Source organism: Gastrolobium bilobum, unplaced genomic scaffold (genome assembly GCF_033153095.1).
Source record: "Gastrolobium bilobum isolate Gb01-03AN ecotype WA unplaced genomic scaffold, APGP_CSIRO_Gbil_v1 utg5188, whole genome shotgun sequence".
NCBI classification, from domain to species: Eukaryota; Viridiplantae; Streptophyta; class Magnoliopsida; order Fabales; family Fabaceae; genus Gastrolobium; species Gastrolobium bilobum.
Genome location: NW_026899969.1, coordinates 491,712 through 509,511, shown reverse-complemented (window position 1 = coordinate 509,511; position 17,800 = coordinate 491,712). Strand labels below are relative to the sequence as shown.

Genomic DNA, 17,800 nt, shown 5'->3' with positions numbered 1-17,800 from the left:
TGAGATAGGTAGAGAAATGTAAAAAAAAGTTGTTTGGTGGGGAAAAATATTACTGGGAAAATTAGGTAACTTTATAAAATCAACGGTGCATTAAAAGTCAGATAATCGATTTTTCGAAAAATCCCACCTTCAAATTGGGTTTCTAAACAGTACGAATATTTATGTTTCTCATAAATCCAGACAAATTGGATAGATGGGTTTTTGATGAAAAACGTTGAAACAAACATGGTGTTTCTAAAAACCATACTTGAGAAACATAGATTTCAGCTGAAAAGCTCCCAACCAAACACCACCTAAATATCTTTCTGCAGGTAATTTTAAATATAAATATAATATATAAATTATAAATATTTTAATTAAGAAAAAAAATTTAATTCAATTAATAAAATAAATAACGTATAAAAACTTTTACTAGAATAGGCATAATTTAATGTAGTGAAGTGAATATAATTAAATAATTCCTATAAATATAATATGATATACAACTCCCTTGTTTATAGCGAAGTTATGGTTACAAAGTCACTGTGACATAGTCGTTCACGACACCTTCTCTTCCTTGGAAGTTCAATCTTTGAAAACCAAAACAATCGCATTCCACTTCCATTACCATTGCTTGCTGCTGTTATCATAATGGGTAGCAGAGGGAAGGGACGCACGCTTATGGAGGTTGGACCTGATGGAGTTGCCATCATCACCATCATCAACCCTCCTGTCAATTCTCTCTCCGTTGATGGTACAACCCTTCTTCGATCTGCTTCTTTACTCCATTTTTCGATCTTCTAATTTTCCTCGAATACTGAATCTAAGGATCGATAATTGAAGAAAGATAATCAGGATTATTATTATTATTTTTAAATGAAAAAAAACAAAAACAAAAACATTGTTGATGTTTCTGAGGTGAAATTTACCTATGTTTAAATATTTCCTAATGGAAATTCTGATGGTCATGAACTGGATTGGAATTATGCAGTGACATAAAGGATTATTAGCTACCCAATTAATAGATGACTTGATGTTAAGTCCAACACTGACCCCCTTTTTCTTGCCTGTAGCAACGAAAGCAAGAAGCATTTTTGTTTGTCCATTTCTTTCTTTTTGCTCTTATTTATAAAATAAGGGTGTAAATGAGTTGAGTTATTTGTGAATTATTCGAGTTCAACTCGTCAAATGCTTGATCAAACTCATTTGTTTTACTAAACAAACAAGCTCAAGTTTGACATTAGGCTTGATTATTTAAATAAGTCAAGGTCAAGCCTTATAGGATCGACGTTACACTAATAATAAGTATATAAAGGGATATATATTGTAATAATTTAGGCTTTAATGTTTCTACAGTGAATGTAGATAGATAAGTTACCTACATTTGCTCCTAAAACGACGTCGTTTTGGATTGAAAAATTAAAAAATTATAATGAAAAAACTATTATAACCTTGCAATAAATTATAATTATAAAAATACCTTGATTTCCGCCTCAAAACGACGTCGTTTTGGACTCAATGTAGATAAGTTATTTACATTGACCGTAGAAAAAGCGAACCCATTTATTTATATATTTTTATTACTCATTGGATTGTAGTTCTACGTAGAGAATTATGATTACCTAACTTTTAAGCTCAAAGATTCTTTTACTCCATTTTCTTCCGATTTTTACCTCATCTTCTAGCATAAAAATGTCTACTAAATACTAAGTTAATTAACTTAAAAGTACTTGAAGAACAGATTTGATAAAGACAGAAAATAATCAGGCTAGAAACTAGCTAAACAAGCTAAGCTCAATATTCATGTTTTTAAAGAAGCCAAGTCCAGGCTTTAAATTTGGCTTGTTTAAATAAATGAGTCAAGCATTAGCATCATCTTTTTTTTTTTTTGCAAGCCAAGCTTGAACTTTAAGTGCTCGGCTTGGCTTGGCTCGTTTACATCCCCATGTATAATTCTATTATTTGATGAATGAGGGGGATGACACAGAGGATGTAGAGTTGAATGCGTGTATCTCACACTTTATTTCTACTATTATCTGATCATGGCTAGTAAACTGTAGTTCATTTCAATTTGTTCTGTCCTTAATTGCTACTGAAGCTAAATTTGGAATACATTGTGGCTTTCACTTTCCCGTTACCAAATATTTGAGCAGGTGTAGTGTGGAAATTCAGGATAATACCACAGTATGCTGTTAAACCTGAATGTATCACTGTCCAGATTTTTCAGTATCTTTCTCTATTTTCTTCGTACATTGTTTTTCTATTACTTAAGATTACCCTATGTTGCTTATCTGCCTTCCTCTCTCTCTCTAGTATTGCGCAGTTTAAAGGAGAGTTTTGATCAGGCTTTACAGAGGGATGATGTCAAGGCAATTGTTGTTACAGGTATTGCAACATGCTTTTGAATTGAGCAGCTTTTATGCTTGGAGATTGTTCAAATAATTAGGAAGAGACAGCACTTAAGCTTATTCAATTTAACAATATAGGCTTTGTAATTTGGTAGGATTTGATGCTGAAAGCAATAGCATGGTTTGGTAGTGGACAATTGAAAATAAATAAATTTCTGAGAAGTGAGAACCTGGTTCAAAGGGAAACTTTTGCTAATGTAAATCTAAAGCCTTTGAATTAAGAAAAGGAGAATGTGATAATTATCCACCACTTGAGCATATAACCTTATACACAAATCTCCACCCTCCATGACCACTTGAGCAATGAACAAGTCGCAACTTAGGATCTTATCTAATTACATATTTACCCTCGATCGAATTCAGAATTCCTTGACCCAACCTCAGTTCATAGTTGTTTTGACTAGTCCTATTATACAAACGTTAACGACCTAGATATCTTTCAAACCTGATAGAGTAGTCTTCCTCAACTATACCAACTCCTACGATATGATTGTGACATTTTGATAAAGACTAAAATTTCAAAATGTAAAGAACTAAGAGAAGGAAAAGAGAGAAAAGAATATGAAACATAAGGCTAGTTTTGGGCTTCACCAAAGGTGGTTCCTGGCCATCTGGCTTACAGCTGCAGCATCATTGTTGAATCTTATGTTACTTTATTAGGTGCAAAGGGAAAATTTTCTGGAGGTTTTGATATTACTTCATTTGGTGGTGCTCAAGAGGCAAAAGGTACTTTCATTTTTTTATTTTTTATTTTTGGGGTCTTTCTATTATAGTTATGTTCATACTCATTTTCTAACTCTTCCCCCTCGCCCTATATAGAGCGTCCAAAACCTGGTTGGATATCAGTAGAAATCATCACTGATACTATAGAAGGTACTTTTTTTATTTTTTATTTTATTCTCTATTTGCAATTAATTTGTCATTTTGTGCAATGCTGACTCTATTCACTTTATCTTTCAGCGGCAAGGAAACCTTCAGTTGCTGCCATTGATGGCCTTGCCTTGGGTGGGGGATTAGAGGTTGCAATGGTATGCATTACTAATTGTTTAGGAAAAGTGACTTTTCTTCATAGTTTTCTACAAAATATCACCAATTCTATCTTGTTTAGGCATGCAATGCACGGATATCAACCCCAACTGCTCAACTAGGTTTGCCTGAACTTCAGCTTGGAATAATTCCTGGATTTGGAGGTAGTAGATTGGACTAATTTTTCTCTATTTTCATCAAGTTTACTTATATTTTGTGTACGAATTTCAATTGAGTGCATCGAGAAGAAAATGAAGAAAAACTTGAAATGAAATCTCACCACTCAGGCATCATTTATGCTATTTTACCAATATTCGAAATGATTAGTAGGGATATTTTTCTGGTCCAATGCATCAGAAAGAGTTAAGTACTAAGTTAAATATGAAAAATCAGGGTGAATTTTTGGTGTGCGTGTCATGATTACCTTCAACAAATGTATGATTTATTTTCCATTCATTACTTCTTTTGGTTTGTAGTGTATCTCTATACATTTGACCTTTTTTTGTGCATATCCTGTTTTGTAAATGTATTTGTAATCATTGTTATTGGACGAGGACATGAGTTACAGAGTAAACTTGTTTGAAGCCTTAGTTTTAGCAACATGCTTTTGATGAGTTTGTTAGTTAACAGAAAGTTCATACCAGAGGTCATGGTTTAATAACTTAATTCTTGTGTTAGGTAGGCCTAGAATAATTAAAAAAAAAATGTAATAAAACAAGAGAGAAGTTAGACCATGAGTAGGACTGCGTGTCTCTTGACTATTTGTTCTTATTCCTTTTTTTTTACTTTATTATTGTTAACCGCATAATTTGTCTTAGGAACACAGCGACTTCCTCGTCTTGTTGGTCTGACAAAGGCACTTGAGATTATGCTGGTATACTACATTTTATGCTTCCTTTTCATAAATTTGCTATTCTGTTCAATGTGAAGAACTGAACTGAAAAGCTGGTGTATTCAAACTCCAGTTTGGTGATCATTCAAACAGCATATTGACAGTTCTATGTTTAAATTTTATTAGACAGGACATAAGCAGATTTTTGGTTCAGTTCTCCACTTTGAGTGGAATTGCATTTTTCTTTTTATGGAAAATATTTGAGAGTTGTGACTTAAACATGCTTTTCCAGTGAATTTCAATTAATTTCTTTACTACTTGCTTTTTTAAAAATAAAAATAAAATAAAGACTTCAAAGCCAGTTCAAGGGAAGGAAGCTTTTGGCTTGGGGCTTGTAGATGGTGTGGTTTCACCTGATCAGTTGGTGAACACTGCACGCAAGTGGGCTCTGGATATCTTGGACCGCCGACGACCATGGGTTTATAGTCTTTACAAGACTGACAAAATAGAACCTCTAGGGGAAGCAAGAGAGATACTGAAATTTGCACGAGCTCAGGCTCGAAAACAGGCTCCTAATCTCAACCATCCTTTGGTTTGCATTGATGTTATTGAAGCGGGAATAGTTTCTGGTCCTCGTGCAGGACTCTGGAAGGTTGTCATCTTTCTCCAGTATACTTCTTTTCCCTTCATATAGCTGTTGCAGAAATGTATATGACATTGTGTTTGATCTTTGAAGGAAGCTGAAGCATTTGAAGAACTGGTACAGTCAGATACTTGCAAAAGCTTAGTTCACATATTTTTTGCTCAAAGAGGAACATCTAAGGTTTGTTTCTGTTTTGTGTTTTAATTTTACCCCTATTTCACCCCCCCCCCCCCCCCATTCGATTGAGAAGATATCTCTGCAAGACTATATTATTTATTAATCGAAAAAGAAAGCTTTCATATTGTAGCTTAAAAACGTAGTTTAAACTTTTACATGGTTCTTAGTTGCTCTTCTATGTTTTTAAGTTCTCAGTTTGGCTTCTTATTGAGCTATGGTTACACAAATGCCAGATTTTATATATAGGGAATATACATGGGACTGAGTCCATGACTGCTACACTAACCCCAGTCCATCCCAACCATGTGAGCTTAGCCCAAGTGACTATATAGGAGAATTATGGCCAAGGACTGAATTTGGCCTTTATTTCCTCTGAAGGACCTTTTATAAGCTGTTTGATAATTAGATAGAGAGGACTGAAATGTTGTTTTCTGTAAAAACTGAGGTTATTCGAATAATCAGATTTACAACAGAGTATTTGTAGTTTAACAAGATATCTTCATACCGTTGCTACTTTGTAGTTTGGCTGGGCAACTTTATTAGTTTTTCACTTAATGGTTCCGATGCTTAGGCTTGATGTCAAGATATTGGTATTTCATTTTAAAATGTTCATGTTTGTTCTATTTCTGTAATTTTTTATAGAATTTCAGACATTGAAATTTGTGAATCCTTACCCATCTTGAATCTGTGCCAATAATGCATATTTTAAATTTGAGCAGTAGTGTTTTCTGGCTTGAGGTTTTAAATTTTTTTTTAGTGTGTTTCCTCAAAAGGTAATATGGTGACAAATAAGATTGTGAACCCGCATTAGCTAGCCTAATTCAGTACTTGCTTTTTGTATAAATTCTATAGATATGAATTTCCCAATACCTCTTGGCATGAACAGGTACCTGGGGTTACTGATCGTGGTCTGGCTCCAAGACACATGAAAAAGGTCGCTATCCTTGGTGGTGGACTAATGGGCTCTGGAATAGCAACAGCTTTAGTTCTTAGTAACTATCCTGTCATCTTGAAGGAAGTAAATCAGAAGTTCTTGGATGCTGGTATCAATCGGATTAAAGGTGAGAACAAATTCTTGTAAATTGGTTCTAAGTTCTAACTAGTCACTACTCACACTTCACCTTCGATTAAGAAATAAGTGATGCTATTCTCATGTAGTTTTTTCCCTCTTTGTGCAGCAAATTTACAGAGCCGTATCAAGAAAGGTAAAATGACCCAGGAAAAATTTGAAAACGCTATCACTCTTGTCAAAGGTTCCCTTGACTATGAAAGCTTTAGAGATGTGGACATGGTGATAGAGGTGCTATAATGAACTCCAATATAAATTTGCTAATTGACTGTCATGGTTGTATGTTATCCAAAGATTAGGATAACCATAAACTGTTGGCATTTGATGTCTGGACAGGCTGTTATTGAGAATGTTTCCTTAAAGCAACAAATCTTTGCTGATCTTGAAAAGTATTGTCCACCTAATTGTATACTTGCAAGTAACACTTCCACAATTGACTTGAACCTGATTGGAGAGAAGACCAAGTCTCAGGATCGAATTATTGGAGCCCATTTCTTCAGGTGGTATCCTGTATTTGGAAACTATAATTTTTTTCCTTGCTGTATCTTTCTGACTGAAAACTTGACTTGCGCTTCTGCAGTCCTGCACATGTTATGCCACTTCTGGAAATTGTACGTACCAAGCAGACATCTCCCCAAGTAATAGTTGACTTGCTAGATGTTTCAAAAAAGATAAAGAAAACTCCAGTGGTGGTTGGAAACTGTACAGGATTCGCTGTCAATCGGATGTTCTTCCCATATACACAAGCAGCTCTCTTGCTTGTTGAACGTGGCACTGATGTTTATCAAATTGATAAAGTAATAACCAAATTTGGAATGCCCATGGGGCCTTTGAGGTAATGATGCTTGAATAAGTTCTTGATATCCACAACCACTTCTTGAAGGGTTTAATTTGTCACTTATTTACTAATACAGATTGGCTGACCTCGTTGGTTTTGGCGTGGCGGTTGCAACTGGCTCGCAATTTGTTCAGAATTTTCCAGAGCGAACTTATAAATCAATGCTTATTCCAATTTTGCAAGAGGATAAGAGAGCAGGTAATGATTAACTCTACATCTGTTGGAATTCCGATGAGATATCTATGTGGAATATAATTACTTAACAATGAAATGCCCATGCCATGGTGTGTTTCTACTAAATAATTCACTTACAATCTTTGTTCAAAATATGCTTCTAACAGGCGAAACAACTCGCAGAGGGTTTTATTTGTATGACGATAGACGCAAGGCTAGTCCTGATCCTGAATTGAAGAACTATATTGAGAAGGCTAGGAGAATTTCCGGGGTCTCCATTGATCCCAAGGTCGTTTTAGCCTTCCTAATACATATCATGCTTATTGGCTTGTGAGGAAAAAAAATTTGAAGTTGATTTTTATGTTTGATTCCACTGGATCTTATGTTTTGGATCTGAACCTTGGCAGCTTGTCAAGTTACCAGAAAAGGACATCATAGAGATGATCTTCTTTCCTGTGGTGAATGAGGCTTGTCGGGTCCTTGATGAAGGTATTGCAATCAAAGCAGCAGATCTTGATATTTCAGCTGTCATGGGCATGGGTTTTCCACCTTACAGGTTTGTCTTGTTAGTTATTTTGCATAGTTCCCAAAACTTTGTACTTGTTCTAAATTTTGGGACTGATTTCATCAGGGGGGGTATCATATTCTGGGCTGACTCTCTTGGATCCAAATACATATACTCAAGATTGGAGAAATGGTCAGAATTGTATGGAGAATTCTTCAAGCCTTGTGCCTACTTGGCTGCAAGGGCTGCCAAAGGGATTCCTCTGGTGAGTAACCTAGAGCTCATTTGTTTCCATTTCATTTATGCATAAATATTTGTCTTGTTAGGATGCGTTCTAGGATTGTTTAGCCAACTATATTATCAATTTGGTCATTTGCATTGGGGTGGGATTGTCTTCAAATGGTTCTTTCCCACGGTAGATCTTGCTGGAATATTAGGCTCATTTTTAACTCAAGCAAAGATCGATCTTTCAGTAAGTTAATTTTTAGAGACAAGGAGCACTTCAGTAACACATTGCACCTGTACCCAGAAAATCAGGATCTTCTAATGGAATTTGTCTTGTTACAACTATGCTTGGTGCTGTCGTTCTGTATTACACTAATGATTGGAATAGAGGCTAAAATAATTAGCTCCTTTATTTTAATAACTGCTTTAAACTATTAGCAATTATAATATACATTGACCAAGTTCCTCTGAAAACAAGCCTTAATTTGTCTTATTATCCAGGTATTGAATGATTGAATCCTTAAGTCATTTTATGCACTTTAGGATTGACTTAACTAGCACTGCTATTCATTTAGTACTTTTCGTTGGAGAACAATATTCCTTAATTCATTCTGGCCTAACCTTTTCATCTTGGCAGTGTACTAATTTTCTGACTACGGAAATGAGAGTTTTTTTCATAAAAAGGGTAGATCACATGCAAAGATTTATTTTTACGACATCTTCGTTCTATGTATGATGGATCTACATTTTAGTTTAAAACTATAATTATGCTTAAAGTGAGGCCTTTTGACAAACAACGAAGACAACCTCAGAAAATAAGGAGTTTGGGGGATTTAAACATGGATGTTACTGCCTGCTTCTTGAACTCAAGAAGCTTTCGTTGTCCTAGTACTCAAATTGTATTACTTTCCCAATAGATAATTCTGATTGTAGCATTCCATCATGTGCCATTGGTATTGCCCTCTAATGGATGTTGTACTGCTCTTTTGCAGAGTGCCTCGGTGGAGCAAGTGAAGTCACGGTTATAAGATACAAATAACTCATTACATGTTTACATGATTGAATTTTCTTTTCCCAGTTATTCCTCCTTTCGGATGGAACATAGTTGAGACTTGAGAAAGAGCCAACTAATGCATGATGAGAAAATATTTGAGTAGAGTAGAGTAGAGTTGTTTGGTCAAAATAAAAGTATATCAGGTTCAGGTATATGGGTTTCTTCCTTAGAGCCCTTGTCTGTGTTTGTTGTTACTAGCACCATGACAAAGTAGAGTTGGCTTAAATGGTTATGGGTAGTAAATGGTGTATAATTTCTTTTTATGTTCCTTTTGAGTTCACTGCTGCAGTGCTGCTGACTACCGTTAATAGCAATAATGGTAGTTGAATTAAGCCAACATTAATATTAAAGTAATTGCACACGGCAACGCTTTACGTATTTTTGGCTCATGTATTAGCTTTTGCTCTCTCTTTTTTCTTAAAAAAAAAGAGAGTATCTTTCTTCATTCAAATCCATTTTCCGCTTTCTTTCTAAATAATCTTTGGTTTATTATCCACTCTCGACCATTGGATATTGTGTTCCCTCCCTGTTAACCTACTTTTTTTTATCATTGGGCAAAATTGAACTAGATTCAGTCACTGTTAATATATGATATGAGAACTTTTGATAGGGTACGATGTATTTATTGGTAATATGAGGATTTTTAACAGGGTATTAATTGGATATGGATGTTTTTGATTGGATATGTTCTGAAAGACCTAAGTACATTGACTTTGTTACATTTTAGTTTAAGAGGCATTCAATTTTTTTTTTCTCTTTTTATATTTTTTAAATTATGTTTTTTATTTCAGATACTTTGGATTTTAATTTTTAAATTTAAAAAATTAAAAAACAGAAATAAATAATTAACTTTCTTTCTAAGAAACTTGAGTCAGAAGCTAAACTGTAAAAGATTATTCGATATAAAAGTAAAAAGAAAATCTGTGTGGTTGTGATCGAATTTTACTGGTGATACTTAGCCAGTAAATTATTTAGGAAAACAAATGTAAGCTTAATTAAATAACAAAAGTTATCCTTCTTGTTAAACTTATTTGTACCGAGAAAATAATAAGTGTGTAATTTACAGCTGCATCAACAGCTACATGAAAATTCAGTAAAATTTATTTACAAATTTATATTGGGGAAGGATATACTTATTATTAAAAAAAATTATCATCTTATAACCAACTTAATCACTGTTGATTTTCGTTAATCTAATGGTTATAATTTATCGAAAATTATTATGTCGCATTTATTAATTAATTATTAATTTTCAATAAATTATAACTATTAGATTGATGAAAATCAACGGTGATTAAATTGATTATAAAAATAATAAAAAAATTTGGTGATAAATATATCAAGCCCTATTTATATTAGGTATAAATAAACTAAAGAAAATAACCAAAGGATATCTTGGACTGAAATATTCCCCGCGAGCAGTGATTGTGATTGAGTTGTGCACTTGTGCGGGTTAAGTTGCCAATGCCAAGAAACATATCTAAATGAAATGCATGTTTCTCTTTGTTGCATTTATTGGTAAACTTTTAATGTGGTTCATTGGTTTCCCAAAGGTACAACTGGTCCCTATATTCGCGCTTTTAGCGTGGCTACACTTAATTTTCAGACAGTCAATTTAATAACCCATCGCCAAGTTGCGCTTTCATCATAAATTTTTTTTTCTTTGCGAAGTGTTTTTTGTGTGACTATTTTTTAAGAATGTAATTCTGATTTATTGGTCATTGTAATTTTTTATTATCATAATCAGTGTTTAAAAACTCGGCCCGGCCATCGACTCGGGCAAGGTCAGGGGTCACGAGTTCAACCGGAGGGTCACAAGGTCACTACGCTGACCCGGTTTTATATATTAAAAAATATAAATATATATATCTTATATGAAAATATTAAAAATAAATCGCTCATCATCAAAGATTCAAAATATACTTAACATAATTAACTAATTACAACCACAAGTCAATATTACACAACCTAATTAAAGTACAAAACTCATATTCTAATGGGGTCACTACGCTCACCCGGTTCTGCCTCTTTTGAGAAGGTCCCTAACAAAGAAAAATTTAAAGGAAGTAAGAAAGAGTTTTTGTTTTCCATCGACGACTGTAAGGATTTCATTTGAATGGGTAAAATTCTTACTTTTTCTAGAAGATTCACAGCAGCGAGGTGAAGATTGAAGACGTCTAGGTCGCTGGGAGAGAAGATAATGATTAGATTTAGGTTTACAAGCATTTTTATTTTATTTTTTTAATAAAACGATGTTGTTTTATGGAATTTTTTTTTTTAAAAAAAATGCAGTGACCCCCTTTGACCCCTCTGACCCGGGAGTCATTGAAACCCGGCCGAATTTTGGAGGTCGGAGGGGTCGATATGCATATAAGGTTCAACTTGTGACCCCAACCCTCAGAGGAGAGGGGTCAGGGTTGACCCGGGTCAACCCGGGAGGCGGGGTGGAATTTTAAAACACCGATCATAATACAATTGTACATTATTAAATTATTACATAATTTAAATTTGATCATCTATCGATGTGAATATATATATATATATATATATATATATAATATTTGTATATATAATATTAGTATAAATTAAATTTAAAAATATTGAATATGCCAAGAGTATAGAAAAAAAAAAATGCGAGTAGAAGCAATCTTAGGCGTTTTACATAGGAGTATGTATGATTCCGTTTGATTAGGAGTTAAGGTAAAACAAAAAGAAAGGATTTGATTTTTAAAAACTTTTTTAGTCCTATACCAAAAAAAAAAAAAAAAAAAACTCTTTAGTCTACATGAATCTAACAAATTCGATCAAGACTGGATAAGTTCGGTTAGGGCTGACAAGTTAAAATATAAAAAAGTCACGAAGTTTTATGTTTTTATAAGTTTTAATGCTTAGTTATTATTATTTTTAATTTAGAATTATAAATTTCCCATCACTGAAAGATAAAATACTGATTTTTTTTTTTATGATTCGAGACAGTAATTAAATTAATGTCAAATGTTAATAATACATTTTATTAATATTTAGCTTATTTTTTCAGTTCTTTGAACAATATACTTTTCTTAAATTACAAAATTTTATTTTAAATATTAAATCAATCTATTGAAAAAATGACACATATCAAATTGTTTAATTAGTTATGCATATATTTTTATAATTTAAAAAAATTAATCTATACTTTTTAAGTTTTACTTGAATTAATTAAAAATATCCGTATATTTTAGGATGCTTACTCATTATATACAAATGCTTTCTTGAAAACTATATAAGTAATACTTTTTTCATTGTACAAATTATGAAATTAACTGATACGGACCAATGATTGTTTTGGACGTGTACTACGCTATGCCGCAAAACATTTTGTGGTTCCAAGCATGCGATGTGAGGCATGATGTTCCCCTAATCTGTTTGTTTGCACTTGTTTATTCAACTCAACAAATGTCAAAATCAATGTAGAATAACAGTATACTTCTCCCTTTGTTATAACATATAATACTGACTTTGAAAGTACCTTATTAATTCTTTGCATTATACAGTAATGAAAACTTCCTCCTTTCTTTACCTTTGGTAGACAAGTTTGGCTTTTTCACCCTTTTACCCCTTATTAATTAATTAATAACCATTTTGTCCCTGATTCGAAACTATTTATCAATCTGCCCCTCTTTAGTCGACTACTTTGCATTTTTAATCGACTAAATCTCCCTATTTAGTCGACTAAATCTTCATATTTTACAAAAAAAAAAATAAGTCAGTATGATTTTAATCGATTAAGTAGAGAGATTTAGTCGATTAGATCTCCCAACAACCGTTTAGTCGATTAAAAATGCAAGGTAGTCGATTAAAGAGGGGCAGATTGATAGATAGTTTCGAATCAGGGGCAAAATAGTTATTAATTAATTAATAAGGGACAAAAGGGTGAAAAAGCCAGACAAGTTTTGTGTGACTTTTCCGCTCAACTAACATGTTAGAGCTATATTAGTGTCATTTCTAGGAGAAGTATTTCGGGATTGGTGATAAATATCCTAAGTAATAAAAAAAATAAAAACCTTATATTTGATCACTAGAAAGACATTTTAGGATTAGAGTCTAAAATTTTCCACTTCAAATTTTGATAGGAGATTGTCTCATCCTGCTTCCTATATAATACACCATCTATTAAGCTAACTCAGATATCAAAGTGACTCGAGATAGTTGAGTGAGAATACCTTACGAAAATCACAATATAAAAGCTCAATATGAATATGAATGTGAAAATCATTAATGATCTCTCCTTAAACGAAAGTGTCACATTTTTAATGGAAGACATGTGCTTCTGAAGACTGAAAGTTCTCTCTGGATGATGATTTTCTTGAACTTCCTCATATCCTATGTTATAGTAAAAAAAAATTAAATATACCTAATAAAATCACTTTAAATAAAATGTGTTCGATTTTTTATGCCATAAAAAGATTATGGTAAAATTTGAGGGTTTATTATTTTTTATGTTTGTGTGAGATTTATGAAATATTATTTGGATTTTGGAAGGATGGTACTGATATTAACGGCTAGGAAGTAGGAAGATAGGATCAAGTGACACAGTGACCTTGTTTTCTAAGCATCTGGGACTTGAATATAAGAGAAAGGTAGGGACTGCGAGATGAAACTTGAAAGATTGAATAGAAGAAAAAAAACAAAAACAAAACAAAACATGGATGGTGACGCATGACATGAGTGAGAGTAACCTTTCAATCAAATAAAATGTGGATTTGGGAAGACAGCATTAGAATCAAATAAAGAGAAAGGGAAGAGAATCCAAACCAAACTGTCCAACATGTGTTTGGTTAAGCGAATAAAATGGCCCATCTAACCACATTTCCACTTGGCTTCACAGGCGATTCTGCGTGGATCTCCATGATACCCATTTCATTTTATTAATGAATTCTTTAATTATTTTAACTTTTTACTTTTAAAACAAAATTGCTGGATAATTATTGAAATTTTGTTTCAAGTTATAAAGATAAATATGTGAATTTTTTTTAATTTTTTTTTTTTATAAAAGATGAACTCCATATATTTATTTTTGTGATATAAAATAATACATCTCCAACAACGTAAGAATATTTTTTTTCATAATTATTTGGTTCAATATTGTAATCTAACGGTTGCATTCACTAACCAGAAGATTCCTCTTTTAGGATATCACTTCAACGACCGGGGGCCATTTTGACCGATAATCATAAACATAATATACTCTTTTGAAAAAAAGAAAAGATTATTACGTGAACGAGAGATTAATATAAATTATTAATTAATATTATTATCAAGATATAAAAACAATAGTATATGTACAGTAGAAATGAAAAATGAGCAAATGTCTATTACTCCATCTGCTTTTCTACTTGTCCTTTTAGATAAAATATGTTCCTTTTTATTTGTCATTTTAAAAAAGGATTTAGTGTGTATCCTTTTAAAAGGATGTAAGTTATATTTTTTTTAGTTTTTTACTTTATATACTCTCGTTAGTACATAATTATAACATTAAAATTTATTTATTTTTCTTTTCATGTCAACTGATATAACTGAAGAGAGAAAAAAAAAAGCAATTTTTCATGTTAACTGTGTACTATCGGGAGTACATAAGTAAAAAAATTAAAAAGTACACAACTTACATCTTTTTAAAGCACAAATAATTTGTCCTTTAAAAAATTACTGAAGCATTTATTTTATTTTTTTCTTGTACAGTTTTCTTAAACAATAGATAACAAAGAATAAATATGGTAAAATCTAAAACATTTCATATTTCATAATTATCTTTGAGCAAAACACACAAGTAAACAAGAAAAAAAAATAGAGTAATGTATTTGTTTGGACTTGTAAGGTTATAATTTTGAGATTAATGTTTTTTTATGTTTTAGGAGATAATTTTATCTCCTACACATATAAAAATATGTGAAACTCACATGAGCCCCACACACTTTTATATATGTGTAGAAAAATAAAATTATCTCCTACAACATGAGAAACATTAATCCATATAATTTTACTTAACCTATATCTTAAATTGAGGAAAAAAATAATGAGATGCAATTTGACATTGTTTGCTCATTTTATTGTATTTACTCTTTTATATGGATCACAATATATACATTATAAACTATTACGGGAACAAGATTCAATCATTTTTTATATATAATTAAGAGGAGGTTATTCTTACAACCTATATGTTTTACAACCTTTTTTTCTCACCGTTAGATTAATTCTGAATCGACGGTTTACAATTTTTTCTTCTCTCTCCTCAATTTTACCTGCTCTCATGTTCCTTCAATGACATATTAAGTGTCAAATGTCTTTCTTTGAGCCTAAATTCAAAGTCTTCTTTTTTGAATAACTCGTAGCGAGCATCTATTGCTTAGCTATATTTCTCCACAAATTCCCTTAAAGTTGTGCCAGATGTAATAAAATCATCAAAGAATGAAATGATACTTTTGCTACATTGAGTAGTGTTCGTACCAGCAAAGAAAGTGGAACAGTTAAAAATTGGTACCCAATAAGATCTAATTGTATAAAGTAAATTTAACCATTCATTTTCAGTAAGACCATACTAAAGAAAAAAGACTTTGCCATCTATCTTCAAACTCTTGAGTGCTCTTGGAGCTCAAAATATAGTCATTGGGATGCCTCTTAAATGACGTGTGCTCATGGTATAGATGAGACAACTTTTTTGGGAACTTTTTCATGGATATGCCACAAACAAAATCGGTGTTTGGTGTTTGGGAAAACTTTGGATACTAAATTAGTAATCGCTAAGTCCTCAAAGTTTAATAACACGAGTACATATGTAGTCACTAATAAGTAGTCAACATTGAGACGATATACAAAACATTACAATAAAATACAATAATTTGTCAGTAATTATGACAACCGGATATTTTCCATTTATTGCACAAAGTCATTCCCCAAAAAGCCATACAAAAGTATCCTCAATCTCATCTATAATAAAGCACATTCGAATAAGAGGGACTACAAATGATTATTTACACCGACAAAGGGTCCAAATGGCATGGAATACTTATTAGTCCTATATTCTGTGTCAAACATGATGACATCCCCAAAAAGCTCATAGGTGTATCTGAATCTTGCATTAATCCAAACAAAACTTACCATCCGATCATCATCATCACACTTTATAGAATAAATGAAATCTATATTGAATAATTGTCGCTTAATACAATAAAGTATGACAGATTGTGCAACCCCAGCGTCATATATATTTCTTCTCATATTTTTCATATGATTATAACAATCTCAACTATCAAATCCTAAATCATAACTTTTGAAGATGGTGGCCACCTTTCGAGTAGGTAAATACGCCTCATTGAATTTTTCTAGCAAGCATTTTGCAACATCGGGCATTTGTTTATGTGATCTCAAATATGGAACACTTTTTGGAGTAACCATCTCATGGTTATGGTTGTTGCGGAAATATGTAATTCTTCACATACTTGAATTTTTATTTCTAGAAGCCTTGAGACAAGCTTCACACCTTATACGTGATGTTGATGTCCGCTTGGTTTGGTGTCGCACATTTTTTTCAATTGTGGATAACCTTCTCTAACACATGTTAAAATCGCATAGTTATTCTTGGGTGTTCGTCCCCGAATTATGAAATCACCCTACCAAATGTTGTATACAAGTCTACTATATCTTTTGTTCAGGAAATGTCATTCCAACCTCAATCAAAACTTGATTATTCTTTGTTGGTGATAATGGAATTGCATTCAAAATATTATTAGGTATGTCTTCTTCTATTTCATCAAGTATGTCATCTCCCATTTCATTATGTTCCATTTCATTCAACAAACCATCTTCACTGAAGTCAGTATAATTTAATGGATTGGCATCCATATTAACCTTCACCAAAGTAAACAGATGAACTACAACATTATTAATTAAGAACTATTGTATTTCTTTGTAGCAAAATTCTTCAATTAAGCATGAATGGTAAATCAATGCTGTCAAGAACATGTAGCCACAAATTATACTTTAAATACCCATAATATACAACGAAATCAACACATAATTGTAAACATTGATAATTTCTTATTGTAAAACATAATAAAAGCTAACAGTCGATTAATCACCCCTTATATAATGAATTAGGTGAGTGAAGCATGATAGGGAAGGGTTTATACACAAATTATTCGATATATTGGAAATGCAGATAGGTGCATACTAGATCATTCACTTTAAATTCATTGAATCCAACAAGAATGAATAAGAAAAATTCACCTAAATCTTAAAAATTCAACCACTAAAAAACTGACTACAAAGTAAAATTGAGAGCGACAAATAGTGATATGGAACTCACAGTGACAAATTAAAATCGAAGCCTTTGCTGATAACCTATGTTTTTCACCCTCTTTTCAGGTTTGTTGCGAGTTCTAGCTTTCGATCATTTTTTTGTTTTTATTTTCCCTTTCAATTGTTTTTTTTTCTTTTGCTGAGACCTAAAGAAGAAGGATCCTGAGAATGAGAAGAATTATTGATAACGAAAATGCAGAGCAAAGCAGCGAACACAGTCACGAGGATTAATCGTCTGTCTTCCCCTTTCACTAAGACCCAAAGAAGAAGGAATGTGAGAGGAGGGGGATATTCTTACTACCAAAAATATCAACTACCAACCCACTACCTCCACAATTACCATTGGATCAAAGAGAGAGAATGCTAAAAAGTTTTTGAAGAAAGAGAAAATGTTGATCCAATGATGATTATGGAGGTAGTGGGTTGGTAGTAAATTTTTCTAATAGTAAGACTATCCTCTCTCATGTTAGAGATGGTAAAATTGAGGAGAGAGAACAAAAATTTGTAAACATTCAATTAAGAATTAATCTAAC

At 32.4% G+C, this 17,800-nt stretch overlaps 1 protein-coding gene across 2 annotated transcripts; it reads left to right on the top strand.

Moving 5' to 3' along the window:
- Window positions 1–517: 517 nt before the first annotated feature.
- LOC133294444 (peroxisomal fatty acid beta-oxidation multifunctional protein MFP2) lies at window positions 518–9,332 on the top strand. 2 transcript variants are annotated; one of them, XM_061493096.1, is made up of 18 exons: window positions 518–733; window positions 2,293–2,364; window positions 3,048–3,110; window positions 3,201–3,260; window positions 3,348–3,415; window positions 3,496–3,577; window positions 4,232–4,287; window positions 4,595–4,897; window positions 4,982–5,068; window positions 5,952–6,126; window positions 6,244–6,365; window positions 6,471–6,634; window positions 6,715–6,969; window positions 7,049–7,170; window positions 7,314–7,435; window positions 7,554–7,702; window positions 7,778–7,916; window positions 8,869–9,332. In XM_061493096.1, exons 1-18 carry the CDS (start codon window positions 631–633, stop codon window positions 8,902–8,904), a joined length of 2,178 nt encoding a protein of 725 aa, XP_061349080.1. In that variant the 5' UTR covers window positions 518–630; the 3' UTR covers window positions 8,905–9,332. The 2 variants fall into 2 exon arrangements, with proteins under 2 accessions (XP_061349080.1, XP_061349079.1); XM_061493095.1 differs by having other exon boundaries at window positions 3,048–3,113; window positions 3,207–3,260.
- The last annotated feature ends 8,468 nt before the right edge of the window (window positions 9,333–17,800 follow it).

Coding starts and splice junctions, on each gene's coding strand:
- LOC133294444 (XM_061493096.1), top strand. CDS start 631: ATGGGTAGCAGAGGGAAGGGACGCACGCTTATGGAGGTTGGACCTGAT. Junction 3,111..3,200: donor TGGTGGTGCTCAAGAGGCAA/AAGGTACTTTCA, acceptor CCCCCTCGCCCT/ATATAGAGCGTCCAAAACCT. Junction 4,288..4,594: donor AGGCACTTGAGATTATGCTG/GTATACTACATT, acceptor AATAAAATAAAG/ACTTCAAAGCCAGTTCAAGG.